Source organism: Equus asinus, chromosome 24 (assembly GCF_041296235.1).
Source record: "Equus asinus isolate D_3611 breed Donkey chromosome 24, EquAss-T2T_v2, whole genome shotgun sequence".
In the NCBI taxonomy this organism is placed as follows: Eukaryota; Metazoa; Chordata; class Mammalia; order Perissodactyla; family Equidae; genus Equus; species Equus asinus.
In genome coordinates this window covers 68,175,800-68,197,226 of record NC_091813.1, presented here as the reverse complement: position 1 = coordinate 68,197,226, position 21,427 = coordinate 68,175,800, and the positions used below count along the sequence as shown (strand labels likewise).

Genomic DNA, 21,427 nt, shown 5'->3' with positions numbered 1-21,427 from the left:
CGTCCCAAACCTGGAGAAGGAGCTGGAATTACATGTAAAAGAACCTAACAGAACTCCTAATTACATCACTGTAAAAAGACCTTCTCCAAGGCATACGTTAGTAAAATTGGCAAAAGTCAATGACAAAGGAAAAATATTAAGGGCAGCAAGGCAGAAGAAAATAACCTATGAAGGAACCCCCATCAGGCTCTCAGAGATTTCTCACCAGAAACCTTATAGGCTAGGAGAGAGTGGAATGATGTATTCAAAATTCTGAAAGACAAAAACTTTCAGTCAAGAATACTCTATCCAGAGAAACTATCCTTCAGATATGATTGAGAAATATAAACTTTCCCAGATAAACAAAAGCTGAGGGAGTTCATCATCACAAGAAACCCCCCTACAAGAAACGATCAAGAAGGCCCTCATACCTGAAAAAGAAAGAAAAGGTTTACAAAGCCTTGAGCAAGCAGATGAATGGAAAGACAAAATCAGAAAACTGTAGCTCTCTATCAGAACAGGTTAGCAAACACTATCTATAACATTAAAGATAAAGGGAAGGAAAGCATCAAAAATAACTATAATCACTTCATTTTAATCACAAACTCATGACACAAAATGGAATAAGTTGTAGCAACAATAACTTAGGGAAGAGGAAAAGGATGGAAACTACTTAGGCTAAGGAGATAAGAGGATATCAGAAAATGGACTGTATCATCTACAAGATGTTTTATACAAACTTCATGGTAACTACTAAACAAAAAATTAGAACAGACACACAAATGATAAATAAAGAAAAAAACTGAGAAAACCATCATAGAGAATCACCAAACTGAAAATGGCAGTCAGAAATACACAGGACAAGAAACAAGGGAAATACAGAACAACTGGAAAACAAGTGATAACATGGCAGCATTAAGCCCTCACATATCAGTAATCACTCTAAATGTAAATGGATTGAATTCTCCAACCAAAAGACACAGAGTGGAGAGATGGATTAAAAAACAAGACCCATCAATATGCTGCCTCCAGGAAACCCATCTCAGCTCTAAAGACAAACACAGGCTCAGAGTGAAGGGATGGAAGGCAATACTCCAAGCTAGTGGCAAACAAAAGAAAGCAGGTATTGCCATACTTTTATCAGACAAAGCAGACCAAGATGAAAAAGGCAATGAGAGACAAAGGAGGGCAGTATACAATGATAAAAGGGATACCCCACCAAGAGGGCGTAACACTTATAAATCTATATGCACCTAACACAGGAGCACCAAAGTGCATAAAGCAACTATTAACAGACCTAAAATGAGAAACTAACAGCAACACATTAATAGTAGGGGACCTCAGCACCCAAGTTACATCAATGGAAAGATCATCCAGACAGAAAGTCAACAAGGAAATAGTGGAATTAAACAAAAAACTAGAGCAGATGGACTTATATATAGAGAACACTCCATCCAAAAACAGCAGAATACACACTCTTCTCAAGTGCACATGGAACGTTCTCAAAGACAGACCATATGTTGGGGAACAAGGGAAGCCTCAACAAAATTAAGAAGATCAAAATCATATCAAGCATCTTTTCTGACCATAATGCTATGAAATTAGAAATCAACTGGGAAAGTTGGGAAAGTGACAAATATGTGGAGACTAAACAATACACTACTGAACAACCATTGGATCAATGAAGGAATTAATGGAGAAATAAAAAAATATCTGGAGACAAATGAAAATGAAAATACATCATACCAACTCTTACGGGATGCAGGAAAAGAAATCCTAAGACGGAAATTCATGGCAATACAGGCCCACCTTAAGAAACAAGAAAAATCTCAAATAAGTAATCTTAAACTACACCTAACACAACTAGAAAATAAGAACAAACAAAGACCAAAGTCAGCAGAAGGGAAATAATAAAAATTAGAGCAGAAATAAATGAAATAGAAACAAAAAACCAGTAGAAAGGATAAATGAAACTGAGAGCTGGTTCTTTGAGAAGATAAACATAATTGACAAACGCTTAGCCAGACTAAGAAAAAAAAGAAGGTTTCAATAAATAAAGTTAGAAATGAAAAAGGAGAAATTACAACAGATGCCACAGAAATACAAAGGATTATAAGAGAATACTATGAAAAAGTATATGTGAACAAATTGGACAATCCAGAAGAAATAGAGAATCTGAATAGACCAATCACAAGTAAAGAAATTGAAATAGTAATCAAAAACCTCCCAAAAAAACAAAAGCCAAGGACCAGATGGCTTCTCTGGAGAATTCTACAAACATTCAAAGAATATTTAAGACCTATCCTTCTCAAACTATTCCAAAAAATTAAAGAAGATGGAACACTTCCTAACTCATTCTATGAGGCCAACATCACCCTGATCCCAAAGCCAGACAAGGACAACATAAAGAAGGAAAACTACAGGCCAATATTGCTGATGAACACAGATGCAAAAATCCTCAACAAAATATTGGCAAACTGAATACAGCAATACATTAAAAGAATCACGCACCATAATCATGTGGGATTTATACCAGGAATGCAGGGATGGTTCAACAACTGCAAATCAATCAATGTGATACACCATATTAACAAAATGAGGAATAAAAATCATGTGATCAGCTCAATAGATGCAGAGAAAGCGTTTGACAAGATCCCAAATCCATTTATGATAAAAACTCTCAACAAAATGCATATAGAAGGAAATTACCTCAACATAATAAAGGCCATATATGACAAATCCACAGCCAACATCATACTCAATGGGGAAAAGTGAAAGCCATCCCTCTGAACAGGAACAAGACAAGGGTGCCCACTCTCACCACTCTTAGCCAAAATAGTACTGAAGGTTTTGGCCGGAGCAATTAGGCAAGAAAAAGGAATAAAAGGTATCCAGATTGGCAAGGAAGAAGTGAAACTCTCACTGTTTGCAGACAATATGATTCTATATACAGAAAATCCCAGAGAATCCATCAGAAAACTATGAGAAATAATCAACAAGTACAGCAAAGTTGCAGGGTACAAATTCAACTTACAAAAATCACTTGCACTTTTATACTCTAATAAGAAACTAAGAGAAAAAGAACCCAAGAATATAATCCCATTTACAATTGCAACAAAAAGAATAAAATATCTAGGAATTAATTTACCCAAGGAGGTGAAAGATCTATACAATGAAAACTATAAGACATTATTGAAAAAAATCAACAACATAAAGAAATGGAAAGATATTCCACGCAGGTGGATTGGAAGAACAAACATAGTTAAAATGTCCGTATTACTTAAAGCAATCTACAGATTCAGCGCAATCCCAATCAGAATCACAATGACATGCTTCACAGAAATAGAACAAAGAATCCTAAAATTCATATGGGGCAACAAAAGACCCCAAATAGGTAAAGCAATTCTGAGAAAAAAAGAACAAAGCTGAGGACTCCAAAATATACTACAAAGCTGTTGTAATGAAAACAGCATGGTACTGGTACAAAAACAGACACACAGATCAATAGAACAGAATTGAAAGCCCAGAAACAAAACCATATATCCATGGATAGCTAATCTTCGACAAAGGAGCCAAGAACATACAATGGAGAAAGGAAAGTCTCTTCAATAAATGGTGTTGGGAAAACTGGACAGCCACATGCAAAAGAATGAAAGTAGACCATTATCTTGCACCACACAAAAATTAACTCAAAGTGGATTAAAGATTTGAAGGTAGGATGTGAAACCATAAAACTCCTAGAAGAAAATATAGGCAGTACACTCTTTGACACCAGTCTTAGAAGCATCTGTTCGAATACCACGTCTACTCAGGCAAGAGAAACAAAAGAAAAAATAAACAAATGGGACTACATCAAAGTAAAGAGCTTCTGTACAGCAAAGGAAATCAGGAACAAAATGGAAAGACAACACGCCAACTGGGAGAAAATATTTGCAAATCATATATCCAACAAGGGGTTAATCTCCAAAATACATAAAGAACTCATACAACTCAACAACAAAAAACAAACAACCTGATCAAAAATGGGCAGAGGATATGAACAGACATTTTTCCAAAGAAGATATACAGATGGCCAACAGGCACATGAAAAGATGTTCAACCTCACTAATCATTAGGGAAATGCAAATCAAAACTACAATGAGATATCACCTTATACCTGCCAGAATGGCTATAATTACCAGGACAGAAAATAAATGTTGGAGAGGATGTGGAGAAAAGGGAGCCTTCATATACTGCTGGTGAGGCTACAAACTGGTGCAGCCACTATGGAAAACAGTACGGAGATTTCTCAAAAAATTAAAAGTAGAAATACCATATGACCCAGCTATCCTAGTACTGGGTATTTATCCAAAGAACTTGAAATCAACAAGTAAAAGAGACTTATGCACCCCTATGCTCATTGCAGCATTATTCACAATAGCCAAGACGTGGAAGCAACCTAAGTACCCACCAACTGATGAATGGATAAAGATGTAGTATACACACATACAATGGAATACTACTCACCCATTAAAAAAAGACAAAATTGTCCCATTTGCAACCAATGGATGGACCTTGAGGGTACTATGTTAAGCGAAATAAGCCAGAGAAAGATAACCACAATATGATTTCACTCATATGTGGAATATAAACAAACACAGGGACAAAGAGAATAGATTAGTGGTTACCAGAGGGGAAGGGGGTGGGGGTGGGCATAAGGGGGAAAGGGGCACATATACGTGGTGACTGAAAAATAATAATGTACACCTGAAATTTCACAATGTTATAAACTATTATGACCTCAATTTTAAAAAAATAACAGAAAGAAGTGAAATAGAGCTGACTGAACACAAGAAAGAAATAGAAGAAAAATGGCAAAATCATATCAGAAATGAAGACAAAATTACATGGTGCCCAAAGAATAAATTTACACACAAACACAACAAGGGCAGTGAAGACAGCAGAAAAATAACCAAGAGAATGAAAATGAGATAAAGAAAGAAGTAAAAAGTATCTGAGAGAAAGTGTCTGACACAAAAGACAGGTAAAAGAGATTCAGTTTCTGTATAACTGAAGACTTTCTAGAAAATAAAACAATAGATCAGAATACTTAAAATTACAATCCAAAATAACTTTCTGGAAATAAAATAGGACCTGAATCTACACATTTAAAGAAGCTATTGAATGCTTTAACCTGTAGCTGGGAAAAGCGAACCACAACAATCAGGATCCCCAGGAAGAAAGATCAAATAACTGACAAAGACAAAGAGAATGAGACAGGCATCGGAATTCTCAAAAACAACAAATTAGGTAGCATTTTCAAAGAACTCCAGAGAAGAACTGTCAGTCAAGGAGTTATATTCCACTACGCTGCGCTCTGAACAACAGGACTACAGGAAGTAGTTTCAAACATGCGAGAGCCCCTGAGAATTCTGTCCCCATCAGCTGTTGGTGAGGAATCTACCACAAGATAAACGTCATCAAACCAAGAGACGACACGCAGATTCCAGCAAAAAGACTGATGGTGAGTTTTTAATATAGTTAGTTACGTATCTAAGATGAAAACAAAGGTGGGGAAAAGAGGAAGAAGAACATATCATATGGTGTGTGCTCTATGTTCTATGTTGCACGTTCTGACAAAGTATAAATAAAACAACTCAAAATCTGATGGAGACGGGAGAGGGAAAAAGGAAAGTAGAATAAGCTCACTGGTTGTTGTACATGCAGTAAGTAGAAGTTAAAATAAATACCATTAAAAACTCACAAACCAGATAACAAATGGCTAAATTTTAAAACACAAGGGAATAAAGGTATTAAAAAGTTATAAGATCAAAGGCAACCACTAAAAAAATTAAACACCTAAATATACAAAAAATGTTTCAAAGAGCAAAAAACAAAACAATAAAAAACGCATCACATAAACAGCAAATGTAACATAACACACATAATAATTAACATAATATGACAGACTTGATACAAAACATGTTTTTATCAAGAAATATGAATAGATTAAAATAAAAAGATTTTTTATTTAGTTCATGATACTGGTGAGAGACCAACCACAATTAAAACTAAAAAGCACTAACTTTGTGCTGAAAGTCTCAATTCACCACGTGGATGCTCTAAGTATCTATGTGGCAAATAACAGCCCATCTGCCTTCATGAAATGAAACTACAAAAGAGGCAGACAGACACGGATAGAAGTTCATAGATAATAGGAGATTTTAACATCTCACTCTCAGCACAAAACAGATTAAGTGGACCAAAAATTAAAAGGATACAGAAGATCTAAAGAACAATTAGTAGAGCTTATGGTTCTGTATTGAACTTCAAAGCATGATAATAGAGAACACACCTTCTTCTCAATTACATATGGATCATTCACGAAAACTCATCATTTATTAGATCCTCCCCAAAATATCAATATGTCTCATAAAATAGAATGGCTAAAAAGAGTATTCCCTAATCATGATGCAATAAAACTAGAAATTACTAACAAATTTTTAAAAATTAAAAGATACTTTCATCTGGAAATTAATTTCCTATTTAACAACTCTTGGGAGAAAGGGGAAAAAATAGAAATTACAAAATTTTTTTAAATGACAATGAAAACATTATATATCAGAATTTGTGGGCTACAACTGAAATAGTAACCAGAAGAAAATTCATAGCCTTAAACACTTTATTAATAAAATGGAAAAGTAAAACTAAATAAATTCCCAGTGCAAAAGTTGGAAAAACTACAAAGAAAGCAAGAAGAAAGTACTAAGATCAAAGAAGCAATTAATGAGACAGCGAATAAAAACTCAGCAATTCTAATTAATAAATCAAAATCTTGTTTGCTGAAGAAAAATAAGAAAATAAACATACTATTAGATAACTTAATCAAAGAAATCACAAATATACAAAATCAGAAATGACATTTATAATACTATTTAACATTGTAACAGAAGTATGTGCTAAACCAATTTGATACCAATTAGAGGTATCAGAATTAGAACTGAAGACGTAAAACTATCCTTGTTCCAGGTACATGATGACATGATCATATACCTGGAAAACCCTAAAGAATCAATGATCTTCAGACAGTAGAGAAACATGTACGCTCAAACACTGCTGCTTGTAATGGAAATTGGTATATTCCTTACGGATGGGAATTTGGGACTATCTAACAAAACTATATATATATGTTTACCTTTTAACCCAGCAAATCCCACTTCTGGGAATACAGCCTGAAGTTTATACTCAAGTAATATGAAGAAACATACATACAAGATTATTCTTCATTGTGGCATTGTTGGTTTACAAAATATTTGAAACTAGCTAAATGCCTATATGTAGGAGGGTAGATGAATAAATTATAGGACATCCATGTATTGGAGTATCATGCAGAATGAGAAAGAGCTCTATGAACTGATATAGAGTGATTTCCAGGATATATTTTAAGTGAAAAAAGCAAAACTGAAAAGTATCCAGAGGATTCCACTTCTTGAGTGAGAAAGTGGGAAATAAGAAAATATACATGTGTCTACTCACACGAGCAAGACTGGTTACCTACAGAGTGTGGGCGCCTGCTGAATGGGAAGAAAGAACAGAGGAAGTGCGGGGGAGAGCGACACATTCCTGCACAGGCCTTTATCCACATCTTGACTTTGGGAACCAGGTGAACATTTGTTCAGAAATGTCTGCTCAGAAAAATGGACAAAACCAACAAGGATGGGAAGAAAATCCTAAAACTGAATAGAAACAGAAACAAATGAATCAGGCTATGTTTCTAATGAATAATATAACCACACTGATGGAGGAGAGCAGAACTAACCTAAATAACTTTTAAACACAGTATTTCTACCAGAAAATAAAAGCTCTAAACAAATGTTGAACTCTACTTATAAGACTCTTTTTTGCAGCAGCATGGCTTTGCAATTCCAAGGCTATTTTCTGAGCATTTAGGGGTTAGCAAATGAGTAAATATGTTGTGAATAACGTGAATCAGGAGTTATAAATTTGGAAAAAGAGGAAAAGTAGAATGAACCTATGTAGTGTGTAGTGTGGGACTGGAATTAAGAGGCATGGATAGAGAGACACACACACACAGACATATATATCCACACACAGATATACACACACACACATTCATATATACACATTCACAAACACGTTTACTCATGCTGATCTTTTTCCCATCTATAACAATCTTAGTCTTAAGATTCATATGATTATGCCTGAAGAAATGAAATTTCACAATTTTTAAAAACTAAATTTAAAAGATATTGGCTATGCAATGTATACCATAGGAAGGTGTTATGAAAAACTGTCAAGAAAAAACGCTTTTAAACAGAGCAGCCAGGCGAATCCTTAAATAGCAAAGAATGTACTCACATATGTGGTAGGATCATAAAAACAGAAAAAATGTAATATTAATCCCAGTTGCAAATATTCAAATGTGCCTAGTTCAGATTATTTCCACATTAGTAAGATAAACATATTGTCTTTCACAAAAGTTACAAAGATGCAAATGCTACTTGGTATTTTACAATGAAACTTATCAAAAGCACTGTACCTTACAGAAAAGTCATAGGAGCACGAGGCCAGCACGGAAGCATGAAATGGTGAAAACTACAAAACAAAAACAGCCTTTTGAAGTTAGCCGTAATTATACCATGCTGCTGCATATGGTCATTCCCATGAACGTCACAATAAATGAAAGATTAGTCAGTGCTGTCCTTAAAATACGCTTTCCTGAACCTTATACTTTAATTCAAGGCAAAAATCTTCCGGCCTTTTAAGTATCATCTATAGAAAAAACCATTATTTTTACATTCTCCAAAGAAAAACCATTACTCAGGCTTTTTAGAGCTTATTTAGAAGAAAATATTCCCAAAGTATTGTATTCTAGAAAAATTAAATACAATTTCATATTGGCTATCCAAAAATGACACCTACAGAATACAAGGGTTTTAAGTATGTGATAGTACAAACATGTAATTTACCAATTTTATGACTACATATAAGGATTGCTATACACACAAGTATCAAATAAACATTTACATGTTAAATAAAAATATCTGTAAAAGAATTTTTGTTACTTGTATATCATAGCTCATGAAAAATGATATCAAGAATAAAAAATGCAAACTTAGAGACCAATAATATCTTTTGGATAAGTAATAAACATACTTCAATAGGCTGCCCTTTGCAATTATATTTCTTCAGTGTTTTTCTCACCAGTACTTTAATAGTTATAAACACAGACACAACTACATTTGAATACGCTTTATAGTTTGCAAAATATTTTCACTACGTTAACCAATTTCAGTCTCAGAAGCACTATGAAACATACATAGAAAATATTTTTCAGCTGCTAAAACCTGTGTCGTTAAACAAACAGGACACTGTGTCTCATATGCTGAGTTGCAGCCAGTAAAAGTTCAAATATTAATTTAACTGAAATTCAGAATTTTTGAAATAGGAATAGCATAATTATCTTACTGCTAAGATCATTAAGGTGCTTTTTTTACTCTTTAAGTAATAAAACAAAGAATGAAATTGGGAGATGTCACTTAAGATGTTTTCCACAGTGACTTAGCAAAACTCACCTACGTAAAAGCTGGGACACTAACTTCAGTCATCTTATAACCAGACAAATTTCTTGGGAGCAGCAGAAAAAAGTCATTTTTATCTCATCCTCTGCTGTTTGCAGAGTGGAAAACTTTCTATACCCCAAATGTTTGTGAACATTCGTATATGTTATCACATTGGAGAAAAGAAAGAATTAACCATCTCTCCATATGAGTTTCAACAAGGTAAAGAGACCTTCCAACTGAATGGAAAACTATGAAGAATGTAATACCAGAAGTAAATTACTATAGTTAAAAAGTACTAAAAGGAACAGTAGATTGAGGATAACAGCATGAAAAACATTTTTATTTAACCTTAAGTACTGATTGGCTATGCTGTCCTACTTCATTCAATAATTATTCAAATATTTTACCTAATTTTAGTTTTCAGTGTTTATCATCATTAATTGGGTAACAAAAATATGCCCAAAAAGAATCAACCCCAACCTCTAAACACCTTTTACATATACTTCATTGATTGTGTTCCTATTTATATTCTACATATGAAGAGAAAAGACAGAAACTTACTTTCACTCTCCTAATAGCATAGGTGTGACCAAGAAGCTCGAACACTGGCTGTCGCACATTCCTCAAGTCCCAGCCTCTCAAACTACAGTCGACTGCCCCTGTCACCAGCAAATTCTGAAAACAAGTCAGAGACAAGTCAACAGTGACTTCTTGGCAATTAAGCAGTATCCAGGCTCTCCTACTAGAAACGATATCTATTTTCTAGTAATCACTTAATCTGAACCCAGGAGTCATTCTTGAGAAGTTATATGACAAGCATGGAAAAAATCAAAACACATATCAAAAAGCAAAAATTAATATGACTTGGGAGAAACGGAACTCAACATGCTTTATGCATTTGATGGAACACTACACACAGCAGAAAAAGGCCCAGGCCCCAATAGCATGGTGGACTCTCCAACCTGCCTTTAGTAGGATTAATAAATAAGCACGTAAGGGATAAAAACAATGCCTTACTAATGAGCTCACTTTCTCTTCAGCATGCTCTGAGGTTTGACCAGGCATTAAAAGGCAAAAGCACTGTTAATTTAGGAATATTTGAAAGAGCAAAGGTATAAATTACATTTTTATGTTTTCTAACTGTAAGTCAATCATTGTTCCCAACTCTCATGGGCCATGTCTTAATACAATATCTGATCATGCCTGAGAATCCACGCAGACAGGGCTATAAGTCTCCTACCAAGTCAGGCTTTACAAATCCTGCTGCCTAGAGCCCTAGGTGAACCCAGTGTTCCCGGCTGAACAGGCCAAGTGCTGGGTCCACAGTCAGCCCTGTCTCACAGCAACCACAGCAGTAATTCACTGGCTCAGTGTGCTGGGCTTCAGGATAAGCTCACTTGAAGAAAAGTTCCAGTAACTTAGAAAAAAATATATATCCTATAGGAAGATAGGCCCTGAGCTAACATCTGTTGCCAACCCTCTTTTTTTTTGTCTGAGGAAGACTGCCGCTGAGCTAACATCTGTGCCACTCTTCCTCTACTTTGTATGTGGGATGCCGCCACAGCATGGCTTGACCAGCAGTGTGTAGGTCTGCACCTGGGATCTGAACCAGGGAACCCCGGGCTGCTGAAGCGGAGCGCACAAATATAACCATTCCGCCACCAGGCCGGCCCCAGAACAAAATTGTTTTTAACCACTCTCAAGTGTCTATCAGCATCTTTTTTAGAATTCCCAAAAGTATAACATATACTCCACAATTTCATTTTCCTATATGAAAAATTCATTTATGATGTGAGAGATCTGAACTGTAGGTATCAGCATTGAAATTTTTATTTAAAGTCTATTACTGAATATGTACTATATTTTCTTTTAACCTATTTTATTTCTTTTTATTTAAAGAACTATGCCAGTACAATGTTCTCTTAACTTTCATTAATTAATTTAAAACTTGGAAAAAACAAGGCAAATGTTTTACCTAACCATCACAGTCAACAGACAACTTCGGGTACATAAACAGTATATGAACACATATTTAATGGATTTCTAATTCGTATGCTCATGTGGTTAACTGAAGCTTTGCAAAAAGTTACAAATGGACGCTGCTATCTTACAGAAGCCTGAAGCTTGGTTACGCTTATATGGGAAGATGAAACAGAAAATTTTAAAAACTGATGAAGTGTCAAATTAAAAATCAAGTCACAAATAGTTCAGCAGCCTGATGAGCAAAGTGAACAAGAAATGAAAGAAAAAGATGATACAAATTGGTGGGGTTATGAACAATAAAGAAAAAATTACATAAATTGTAAAGCAATTTGCCAAACAAACAAGTAAGGCTGCACTGTTGAACTTTGAGAATTTCTGTTTCTTATTAAGCCTGTTTTATGTGCCCTTAAATCCAATTAATGCTAATGCAGGTCACTCACAATCATCAATTAGAAATGAAAGGGACTGAATTTAACTTAATGGCCCATAAACATGACCAAAGTCCACATAAACAAAGATAAAATAAAATCTAGAACATTTCAACATTAGGAAGGGCTCAGCAGTTCAGGTCAGAGCCAGACAGGGTACCTCATTGTATTTACACCAGTCACAACTCAAAATTTCTGCCTGATGTGCTGGAACCACAATTCTGACTCCCGTTGACTTCACGTCCCAAATTCTCAGAGTCTGATCACCTGAGGAAAGAGGAAGATGTGATCACTCTCCATCACACCACCTGGATGCTCAGGGACATACTGGGCTCAGGATGATAAATCAGGAAGCGTGCACTGCTTCAGTGTAATGATGCTGCCATCTGTGTACCACACACACATACATATATACTGTTCCACTGTGAGGATGCTGCCATCTGTGTATCACACACACATACATATATACATTGTCTCACTGTGAGGATGCTCCCATCTGTGTATCACACACACATACATATATACTGTTCCACTGTGAGGATGCTGCCATCTGTGTATCACACACACATACATATATACATTGTCTCACTGTGAGGATGCTCCCATCTGTGTATCACACACACATACATATATACTGTTCCACTGTGAGGATGCTGCCATCTGTGTATCACACACACATACATATATACATTGTCTCACTGTGAGGATGCTGCCATCTGTGTATCACACACACATACATATATACATTGTCTCACTGTGAGGATGCTCCCATCTGTGTATCACACACACATACATATATACTGTTCCACTGTGAGGATGCTGCCATCTGTGTATCACACACACATACATATATACATTGTCTCACTGTGAGGATGCTCCCATCTGTGTATCACACACACATACATATATACTGTTCCACTGTGAGGATGCTGCCATCTGTGTATCACACACACATACATATATACTGTTCCACTGTGAGGATGCTCCCATCTGTGTATCACACACACATACATATATACTGTTCCACTGTGAGGATGCTGCCATCTGTGTATCACACACACATACATATATACTGTTCCACTGTGAGGATGCTGCCATCTGTGTATCACACACACATACATATATACTGTTCCACTGTGAGGATGCTCCCATCTGTGTATCACACACACATACATATATACTGTTCCACTGTGAGGATGCTCCCATCTGTGTATCACACACACATACATATATACTGTTCCACTGTGAGGATGCTGCCATCTGTGTATCACACACACATACATATATACTGTTCCACTGTGAGGATGCTGCCATCTGTGTACCACACACACATACATATATACATTGTCTCACTGTGAGGATGCTCCCATCTGTGTATCACACACACATACATATATACTGTTCCACTGTGAGGATGCTGCCATCTGTGTATCACACACACATACATATATACTGTTCCACTGTGAGGATGCTCCCATCTGTGTATCACACACACATACATATATACTGTTCCACTGTGAGGATGCTGCCATCTGTGTATCACACACACATACATATATACATTGTCTCACTGTGAGGATGCTGCCATCTGTGTATCACACACACATACATATATACTGTTCCACTGTGAGGATGCTGCCATCTGTGTACCACACACACATACATATATACATTGTCTCACTGTGAGGATGCTCCCATCTGTGTATCACACACATATATGTTGTTTTTAACTATGACAACATGTACAAAAGACTAAGAGTGACATACCACGATAATATTTTTAGATCTACTCAAAGTAGGACAATGTGAATCTCATGCTGAGACAAGCACAGTGGTGACGAAATACACACCAGGCATTTTCCTTCAGGATAGGAAAAGGCCCTGAAAATCCTCATTTCATAAAATAAAGTTAGCGCCCTGTACCAGCACGTTCTATAGGAAACAAAATGGTAACAGTTTTACGTTAAATGGGGGCAAAGTCTACCAAGCCAGAATGGACAATTTTTAAATCTTAGCCTTTATATTTACAACATTTCAATGGGCCAGACATAGGTATATTTTTCTCCTTAGAAAAAACAAGTTGAAAAAATTTAAGGATTATATTTCGCATTATTACAAAATGGTTTATGTTGCTTAGCTGCAGAAAGTCGCCCTGATTAAATGTTTTCTATGCTGCTTGCCTTCAATTTTTGTAAACTATGAGGAAACCACAAAATTATCAGATGAGCAAAACGGGATATATGTGTCTACATCAAAAGCAAATTACAAACAACTAATCGTGGGAGAAATGTGGTTCAGCTGGATGAAAAAATGTGGTGACGGCGCCATGGCAGTCAACGTTTTGAATTCCGTTTAGGAGTTATATGACCCTGCACAAGTTATATAACATCTGACACTCATTTCTCATTTCTAAAAAAGAAACAGAATGCCTACATGCAGAGTTGTAAGATTTAGTATAATAAAGTTTCTGTAAAGCACTTGGCATAGTGTCTAGCACATAGTAGATACTTTATATTGTATATCAAAATGCTAAAATTTTAAATTGCCCTTTGCTTGCCCACATGTATTTTCCTATATTCCTAATTCTAAATCATATGTCATTAAGCTAAATTTAGCAGTTTATGACTTTTTTTCTGATTCCTTTGGAAGTTGCTTAGGAAAGATAAGACCTAAATTGCTGGTGGTAATGAATGTAGAGGTTAAGAGCCAGGGTGCTGGGGTTCCAGAGCTTGGTTCTAATCCAGCTCAATCATTTAGTAACTGTTGACGTTTAATCAAGTTACTTAACTTCACTGATTCTCATTTCCACCCCCATGATAAAATATCTACCTTATCAAGTTGAAATGAGATAAAGCTTTTAAAAATAAAACAAGAAAACATACCCATGATTAGAACTCATTCCTGTCCCTATTAATAACATGAATAATAGCTAATATTTATTGAGTGCTTACTATGTACTAGATTCTGGTCCAAGCATTTTGTATGTATTAACTTTTTTAAAACATCACAAGTGAGGTAGAAATTTTGATAATATAAAAAGTACTTTTTGTAGTAACTCACAAACGGAGAAACTGATGAAATGACTTGCTCAACGGAGAAAGCGAGCGGGTCAGGATGTGGAACCAGAAGCTGGCGAGGCTGCCGGCTCCACAGGCTGTGAGCTCTTCTATGCCACGCTGCCTCCTAACGCTGCTGGAGGGAAGTTCCAAGCAACCAAGGCCAGCTGGATCTTGAGGAATTATTCTTATAATTTATATGTTAATTTTTTCTACAAATTGGGGGGAAAACATTTAATCATACACACATGACACTGTCATATTTGCCCCTCAGTTATTTTAGAAATAAAAGTAATAACACACAACAGATAAAGTTGAAACTTCTATTGTATTTTCAACTCCCTTCCCCATCCTCCTTGCCCAGAGGTCACCACGGTCATGAATTTGGTGTGTGTCCCTTTAGTCTGTGTTGTAATATATTACTACATTTTTTTTTTTTAAGGAGTGGCCCTGAGCTAACATCTGTTGACAATCTTTTTCTTTTTTTTTTCTTCTCCCCAAAGCCCCCCAATACATAGTTGTACACACTAGTTGTGGGTCCTTTATTTCCTCTATGTGGGACACCACCTCAGCATGGCCTGATGAGCTGTGCCATGTCCACGCCCAGGATCTGAACCAGCAAAACCCTGGGCTGCCAAAGCGGAGTGCGCGAACTTAACCACTCAGCCACAGGGCCAGCCCCTATTACTACATTTTCATGAATTCACAAACATGTACTTTTGCTTTGTGTGTTGGATTTTAAATGTTTTTATTTTAAAACACCACCCTCCTACTTTACAGAAGGTTGAAAACTCTGACAGAAGAGTAAGCAACCTCTCTGGATCTAGTCAAGGATGGCAGGGATAGGAGGGAATGACAAGTTTGAAAGCACCAAACGGAAACTTCAGAATTGGTACAGACTAGAGCTTCAAATATCTTCAGGGGCCCTAATTATAATCGCTGTCTGTGGTCTTGCCACCAGTCAGTAGAATTTGCTCCACAATTCTAAATAGCTTTGATAAAATGATCTTCCAGGGCTTTCCCTAACTTTCAGAGTATAAAGCAGGGGGCTCTGGATATCTAGTGTTTGGTCTACCCAACAACACCCTTCTAGGAACAGCATCCTCTTCTCACCATGTGATTCTAGAAAGACTTATGGCTCAACACAGATGACCAGCCAGGGACAGGTCCAAGCCTCTGATTTCTTGTCCTGACCACTGCTAACAGGTCAAAGGTAGGTACTTGGGATTTTCTGAACTATAAGTGAAAAAATAATGTCAGTCCCTCTCTTATAAGAGAATTTACAGATTATAAAATTGAGGAGCTGCTGGTGGCCATGTGTTTCATTGTATGGAGAAAGCCAGCCGGCAGAGTCAAGCCAACAAGCAGAGAAAAGTCCAGATTAGAGACAGAGAATGTATCCTGTGGCCGTTCAAGCATCCTTTCCCTTTCTGGGATGCTTTTCAATAAATTCTACAAAGACCCAAGATAGTTCAAGTTCTACCACCTGTAGGCAAAGGAGATCCCTTATCACCATGGAGGGAGTGAATGGAATCCATCTGAAGCTTCAGTCTCTAAAGAGCCTAGCCCCAGAGAAGAACACGTGATCCAGCACAAGGCTACCACTAAAACATGGGAAATGCCTAATGATGTACACTAGCTTTCAAAAGTGTGTGTCTAACATCAGGTCTGAAACTATGAAGTCTGCTATAGCTACGACTAAAGCATCATTTAAAGTTCAATGAGCTTGTGTCCATCCTAAAAATTACATTTTATGAGTATATGAATGAGTTAAAGTACTAAAACATCAGAGTGAACGTGGACTAGATTAAGAACTGTTATTCCAGCAACAGTAGCGATGAATCTCACAAAACATAATGTTGAGCAAAAGCAACCAGAAACAAAAGTATAAAAACAGGCAACATTAATCCGTTGTTATCAGAAGGCAGCACAGTGGTTGCCCTGGAGCAGGGGCAGGGGGTGAGGACTGGAAGATTGTCGGGGGAGCTTGGGAGCACTCTGTTTCCTGATCTGGGTGATGGCACACAGACGCGTTCATTGTGAAAATCCATCGTGTCATATACTTGAGATTACGCACTGTTCTGTACGTGTCTTATACTTCAATAAAAGATTAAATAGATGAGCACAAAGGCTGGGTGGACGGCTATTCCAAATTTCTCTGGGACAATATTCCGGCTCCTCACTCTCGCATTCAGCAGGCATGGTTTAGGCTGTCACCTCTCGCAGTTAATTTAAAGGGCACAAAAGAGTGAGGGCTGCTCTGAAGGAGCTCAGGACCCCGCCTCCTCGCAGACCCTCTGCTGCACAGTTGGCACTTCATCCTCATCACTCTTGTCCAGGAAGGAGGGAGACCTCTGGCCAAATGGTACCATGACTCACTCAACTCTTTTAGCCACCAGGACATCTGTATGTATGCTGTTTTTCAAATTGCCTTTTCCAGACAACTGGCCTGTCATTGTCAGCCAGACGTTTATCAGAGCCTGTAATGGTGCCACAGACGCACCTGCATCACCAGCTTCCCTTATCAGTTGCAGCCCTGCCACCGGTAGCAGAACCAGTGCAGTCAAGTGCATGCTACAGGATAGGAAGTGCTGGCTGCCGCCACATCTAATTTCAGATCACAGCCATTGGTGAGGAGAATGAGGGTAAATGTTGAGTCTGAAACTGTGAAGCAAAATGAGTAGCAAAAGGATGCATATTGGGCCCAAATAACTTAATTTAACGGAAATGCCAGATGCCTAGCAGATGTAATATGACTTTTTTCCTAGAGTAGAATGAAGCTTTTTAAACTACTGGACCCACACACTCAGGCACAGCCAGGGCTTACACGATTATATGGGGTCTGTAAGAGCAGTAATTTAGTTCTCAAGGTTCCCAAGAAAGTGTACTTCATATTAATCTTCTGTAAAGAGCTCAATTATTCTTTCCTCCTATCTCACAGACTCTAGAAACATGAATTGTGTCCTATACGACTTTCATTAATGACAAAACATAGAGACTCTGCTATGGAAGGTAAACCTAGATCTCAATCTCTAAAAATCCCCTTTGGGCCTGTCTTTACTTAGCTAATGATAACAAATTTAGTTCTAGGTTTGCAAACACCATACAGCTTTGAAGGTGACTAAATTCTTGGAATAAGTTAAATGCTATATTCTCATATATTTCTTAAAATATAAACTGTTATGAGCGGTTGATGACATAATTAACTATACATGCACCACAGGACTAAACATAAAAATACACCTTAATTGTCTATCATAGAGGCTTCTAATATTTTTAATATTTGTAAAAACAAATATTTTACCACTTTGGGTTCCAGATCCATGAATTTTGCAGTTGAGATGATTTTTATGCAAAGATTATAGTATGCTTTATAACAAGTTCCTGCCTGTAAGCAAGAACATAAAGTAAAAGAATTAATTGATAAAGACCATAATACAACTCAAACTATAACTAAAAAAACTTTGGAAAAAAACTAACAAGTTCTCAAACTAAAGAAATTACTTCCTCTCTGAATTCAGCACTGAAACCATTCTGTGGGTTTTTAAAAAAGAAATAAGTATATTTCTATTAAAACAAACATGCCATTCCCATTATATCAACAGAAAAAAGCTATAATTTGGCATCTCAAACAGAGCAACACCATAGACTAGTACAGTGCTTTCTGAATCAGGATGATCTCTAGATTTAGCTGGAGTGATTAAAAAATATATCTCCCAGAGAGATTAGATTCAGCAGGACTAAGACAGAGCCAGAAGTCTGTTGTTTTTTTAAGTTCCTCCCCATGATTCTGATAACCAGCCCTGGTGGTCTAGTGGTTAGATCTGGTGCTCTCATCATGGCAGCCCAGGTCCGTTTCAGGTCAGGGAATCACACCACCATCTGTGGGGTGTCATTCTGTGTGCCTGCATGTTGCCGTGATGCTGAAAGCTATGCCACTAGGATTTCAAATACCAGCAGGGTCACCCATGGTGGACAGGTTTCAGCAGAGCTTCCAGACTAGGACAGACTAGAAGAATGACCTGGCCACCCACTTCCAAAAAAGTGGCCCTGAAAACCCTGTGAACAGCAGCAGAGCACTGTCTGATAGAGTACAGGAAGGTGAGAGGATGACGCAGAAAGACCGGACTGGGATCCCTCTGCTGTGCACAGGGTCACTAGGCGCTGGAGTCCACTGAATGCTACTAACAACAAAACAAAAATGATTCTTATGGTCAGCCAGGTTTCAGGATGACTGGACTAGTATGTCATTACACAACCAAGCATTCTAGATTCTATCTGGAGCAAGTGACTTTAAAACTCTGCTCTCAGATTTGAGTTCTCAGATAAGCACTGACCATTAATTCTTACAGCACAGACACATAGCAAAGCATTCTTGAGCACGTCAAAGCTGTTTCCGCAGAATTCTGAGCACACACGTTAATAATAAGAGGCATTCTATGGAGCCCTTACTCTGTGCCAGGGACTGTTCTGAGCCCTTTGCATACATTGACTCACTTAATCCTTCCCAAAACTCCATGCTGTGGGTGTTATTATCACCCTTATTTTTCAAATGAGGAATGAAGAGACAGAGGTTGAGTTGCATCACCAGTCATGTAACAGTGCTGAAAGCAGAGTTTGGTCCCAGGCAGTCCAGCTCTGTCCAGAGTCCATGTTCCTAACCACTGGCTGTGTTGCCTCTCCTTCAGAGAACATCACCCTCCTCCTCATCATCTGCTATTAGTTTTTCTTCTAGCATCTCTCTTTCCCATGGGACTCTACGCTCTCAGAGGTCAGGAACCCTGTCTGTTTTCCTCCTCAATGTATCTTCAGTGCCCAGAAAATGGTGGACATTGACTAAATATCTGACTCACTGATAACGTCCCCCTCAACAAACAAAATTAGCCTGAGATATGTTTTCAAAATTCTAATAAGACGGTTACACCCATATCTTACATGATAATAATCAAAAATGTTTTAGTGTTTGCCTGTGGAAGGCACTCAGGTATATAGAAGATATACATGCCCCAAAGGTAAAGTGTGAAGACAAGTCAAGCAAAGAAAATATGCAAAGAAGTTCATTTCCTACGAGTGCATTGTCCATAGTAAGCAAAGTTTCTTGTCTCACTTGAAATGGCAAAGGCACAATGAGAGCTTCAGAGCTCACCCCAACTTTTACTATCCCACGAACCCTCTTTTTGTAGAGTGGAAGAAAAACTTTAAATCTTTTCAACTTTATCAAGAGGCTAATATCTGAAAATCATCATGAAGGAATACGTCAGGAAAATCGCAAATGCTTGATAAATAAACCTTCCAATGAGTTTCCAAAATCATAAAAGCTCGCAGAAAACGGCTTTAATGTATTAAGTTTTTTTTACAGGAATATATTTTACAGTTCAGTTTTCATCAAATCCCTTCTGATTTATTTTAAGCCTTGGATGTGCAGATCATTTAGTGAATATTGGCCCCCATCTCCTTCCACCTAATCAGGACCCACTCTTTCCATTCTCAGCGTGTAGTTTGGGTCCCACCCCCCCCACCCACCTCCCATTCCCAACTGCAGGGGCTGGGCTGGCCCAAGACAATCAACACACTACACCCCTTCCCCCAGGCACAATGGTTAGTTTAGGAACATCCACACGGACCGTCAGAGCCAAGGAGAGGAAAGGAAACTTTTCCAGATGTCTGAGAAGGAACCTCTCACTTTTTCCTACTGGACGGAAACCAGAAAGGATGCAGGGGTGGAGCTACTCCCATCTTCCTATCATGTGGTACCTGATACTGAAACCAACTCAACAGAACACGTAACAAAAGAGAGGCAAGAACATCCTTTGACCCCTACATCTAGCCATGTCTATAAAGTCAGATGTAATTCTGGACATTTCAACTAGATGAGCAAATAAATGATCTCCTTCCTTAAGGCAGTTTGGGTCAGAATGTCTTTCATTTTCAACCAAAGAAGTCTTGGCTAATATGACAACTGTATTAATTTCTAATAAAACACATAAAGGTAATGTCATTAAACAGATCATCTTTTTTTTCTATTAAAGCAAATGGCCATTCTATAGATAAAAGACTGTATTCATATGCCACCTATTTACAATGTACAGAGAGTTAAGTTTTGTGATTATACTGTTAACTCTACACACAATTCATTTTTTTCTGCTATTCAGTCTCACACATTGAATATTCTATATGCAATGTCCAGAGTCAGTATTATGTATACCACGCTACACAGAAGGCCAGTGTAGGAGGAAGAGGTGTGTGACTCAGCCCAAACAAAGGGCTAATATTCTGGCTGTTGTTTAAATAAATGCAGCCATATTCATTCATGATTTTGTCACTATCAGATTTTACATTTAGTCATGGTCATAAAAAGAACAGTGATTAAAAACAAATGAGGACAATTTTAGAACTTTAATAATATAAATTAACAAAA

The 21,427-nt window shown here is 37.3% G+C and overlaps 1 protein-coding gene across 1 annotated transcript in view; it reads right to left on the bottom strand.

Moving 5' to 3' along the window:
- Nucleotides 1-21,427, bottom strand: part of PEX7 (peroxisomal biogenesis factor 7) — an 89,823-nt gene that overhangs the window by 50,716 nt on the left and 17,680 nt on the right. The window contains exons 6-8 of the mRNA XM_070496676.1: nt 12,114-12,220; nt 10,104-10,217; nt 8,519-8,574 (exon numbers count right to left, since the gene is read on the bottom strand). Coding sequence (XP_070352777.1) covers nt 8,519-8,574; nt 10,104-10,217; nt 12,114-12,220 — 277 coding nt within the window. The remainder of the gene's footprint in view (nt 1-8,518; nt 8,575-10,103; nt 10,218-12,113; nt 12,221-21,427) is intronic.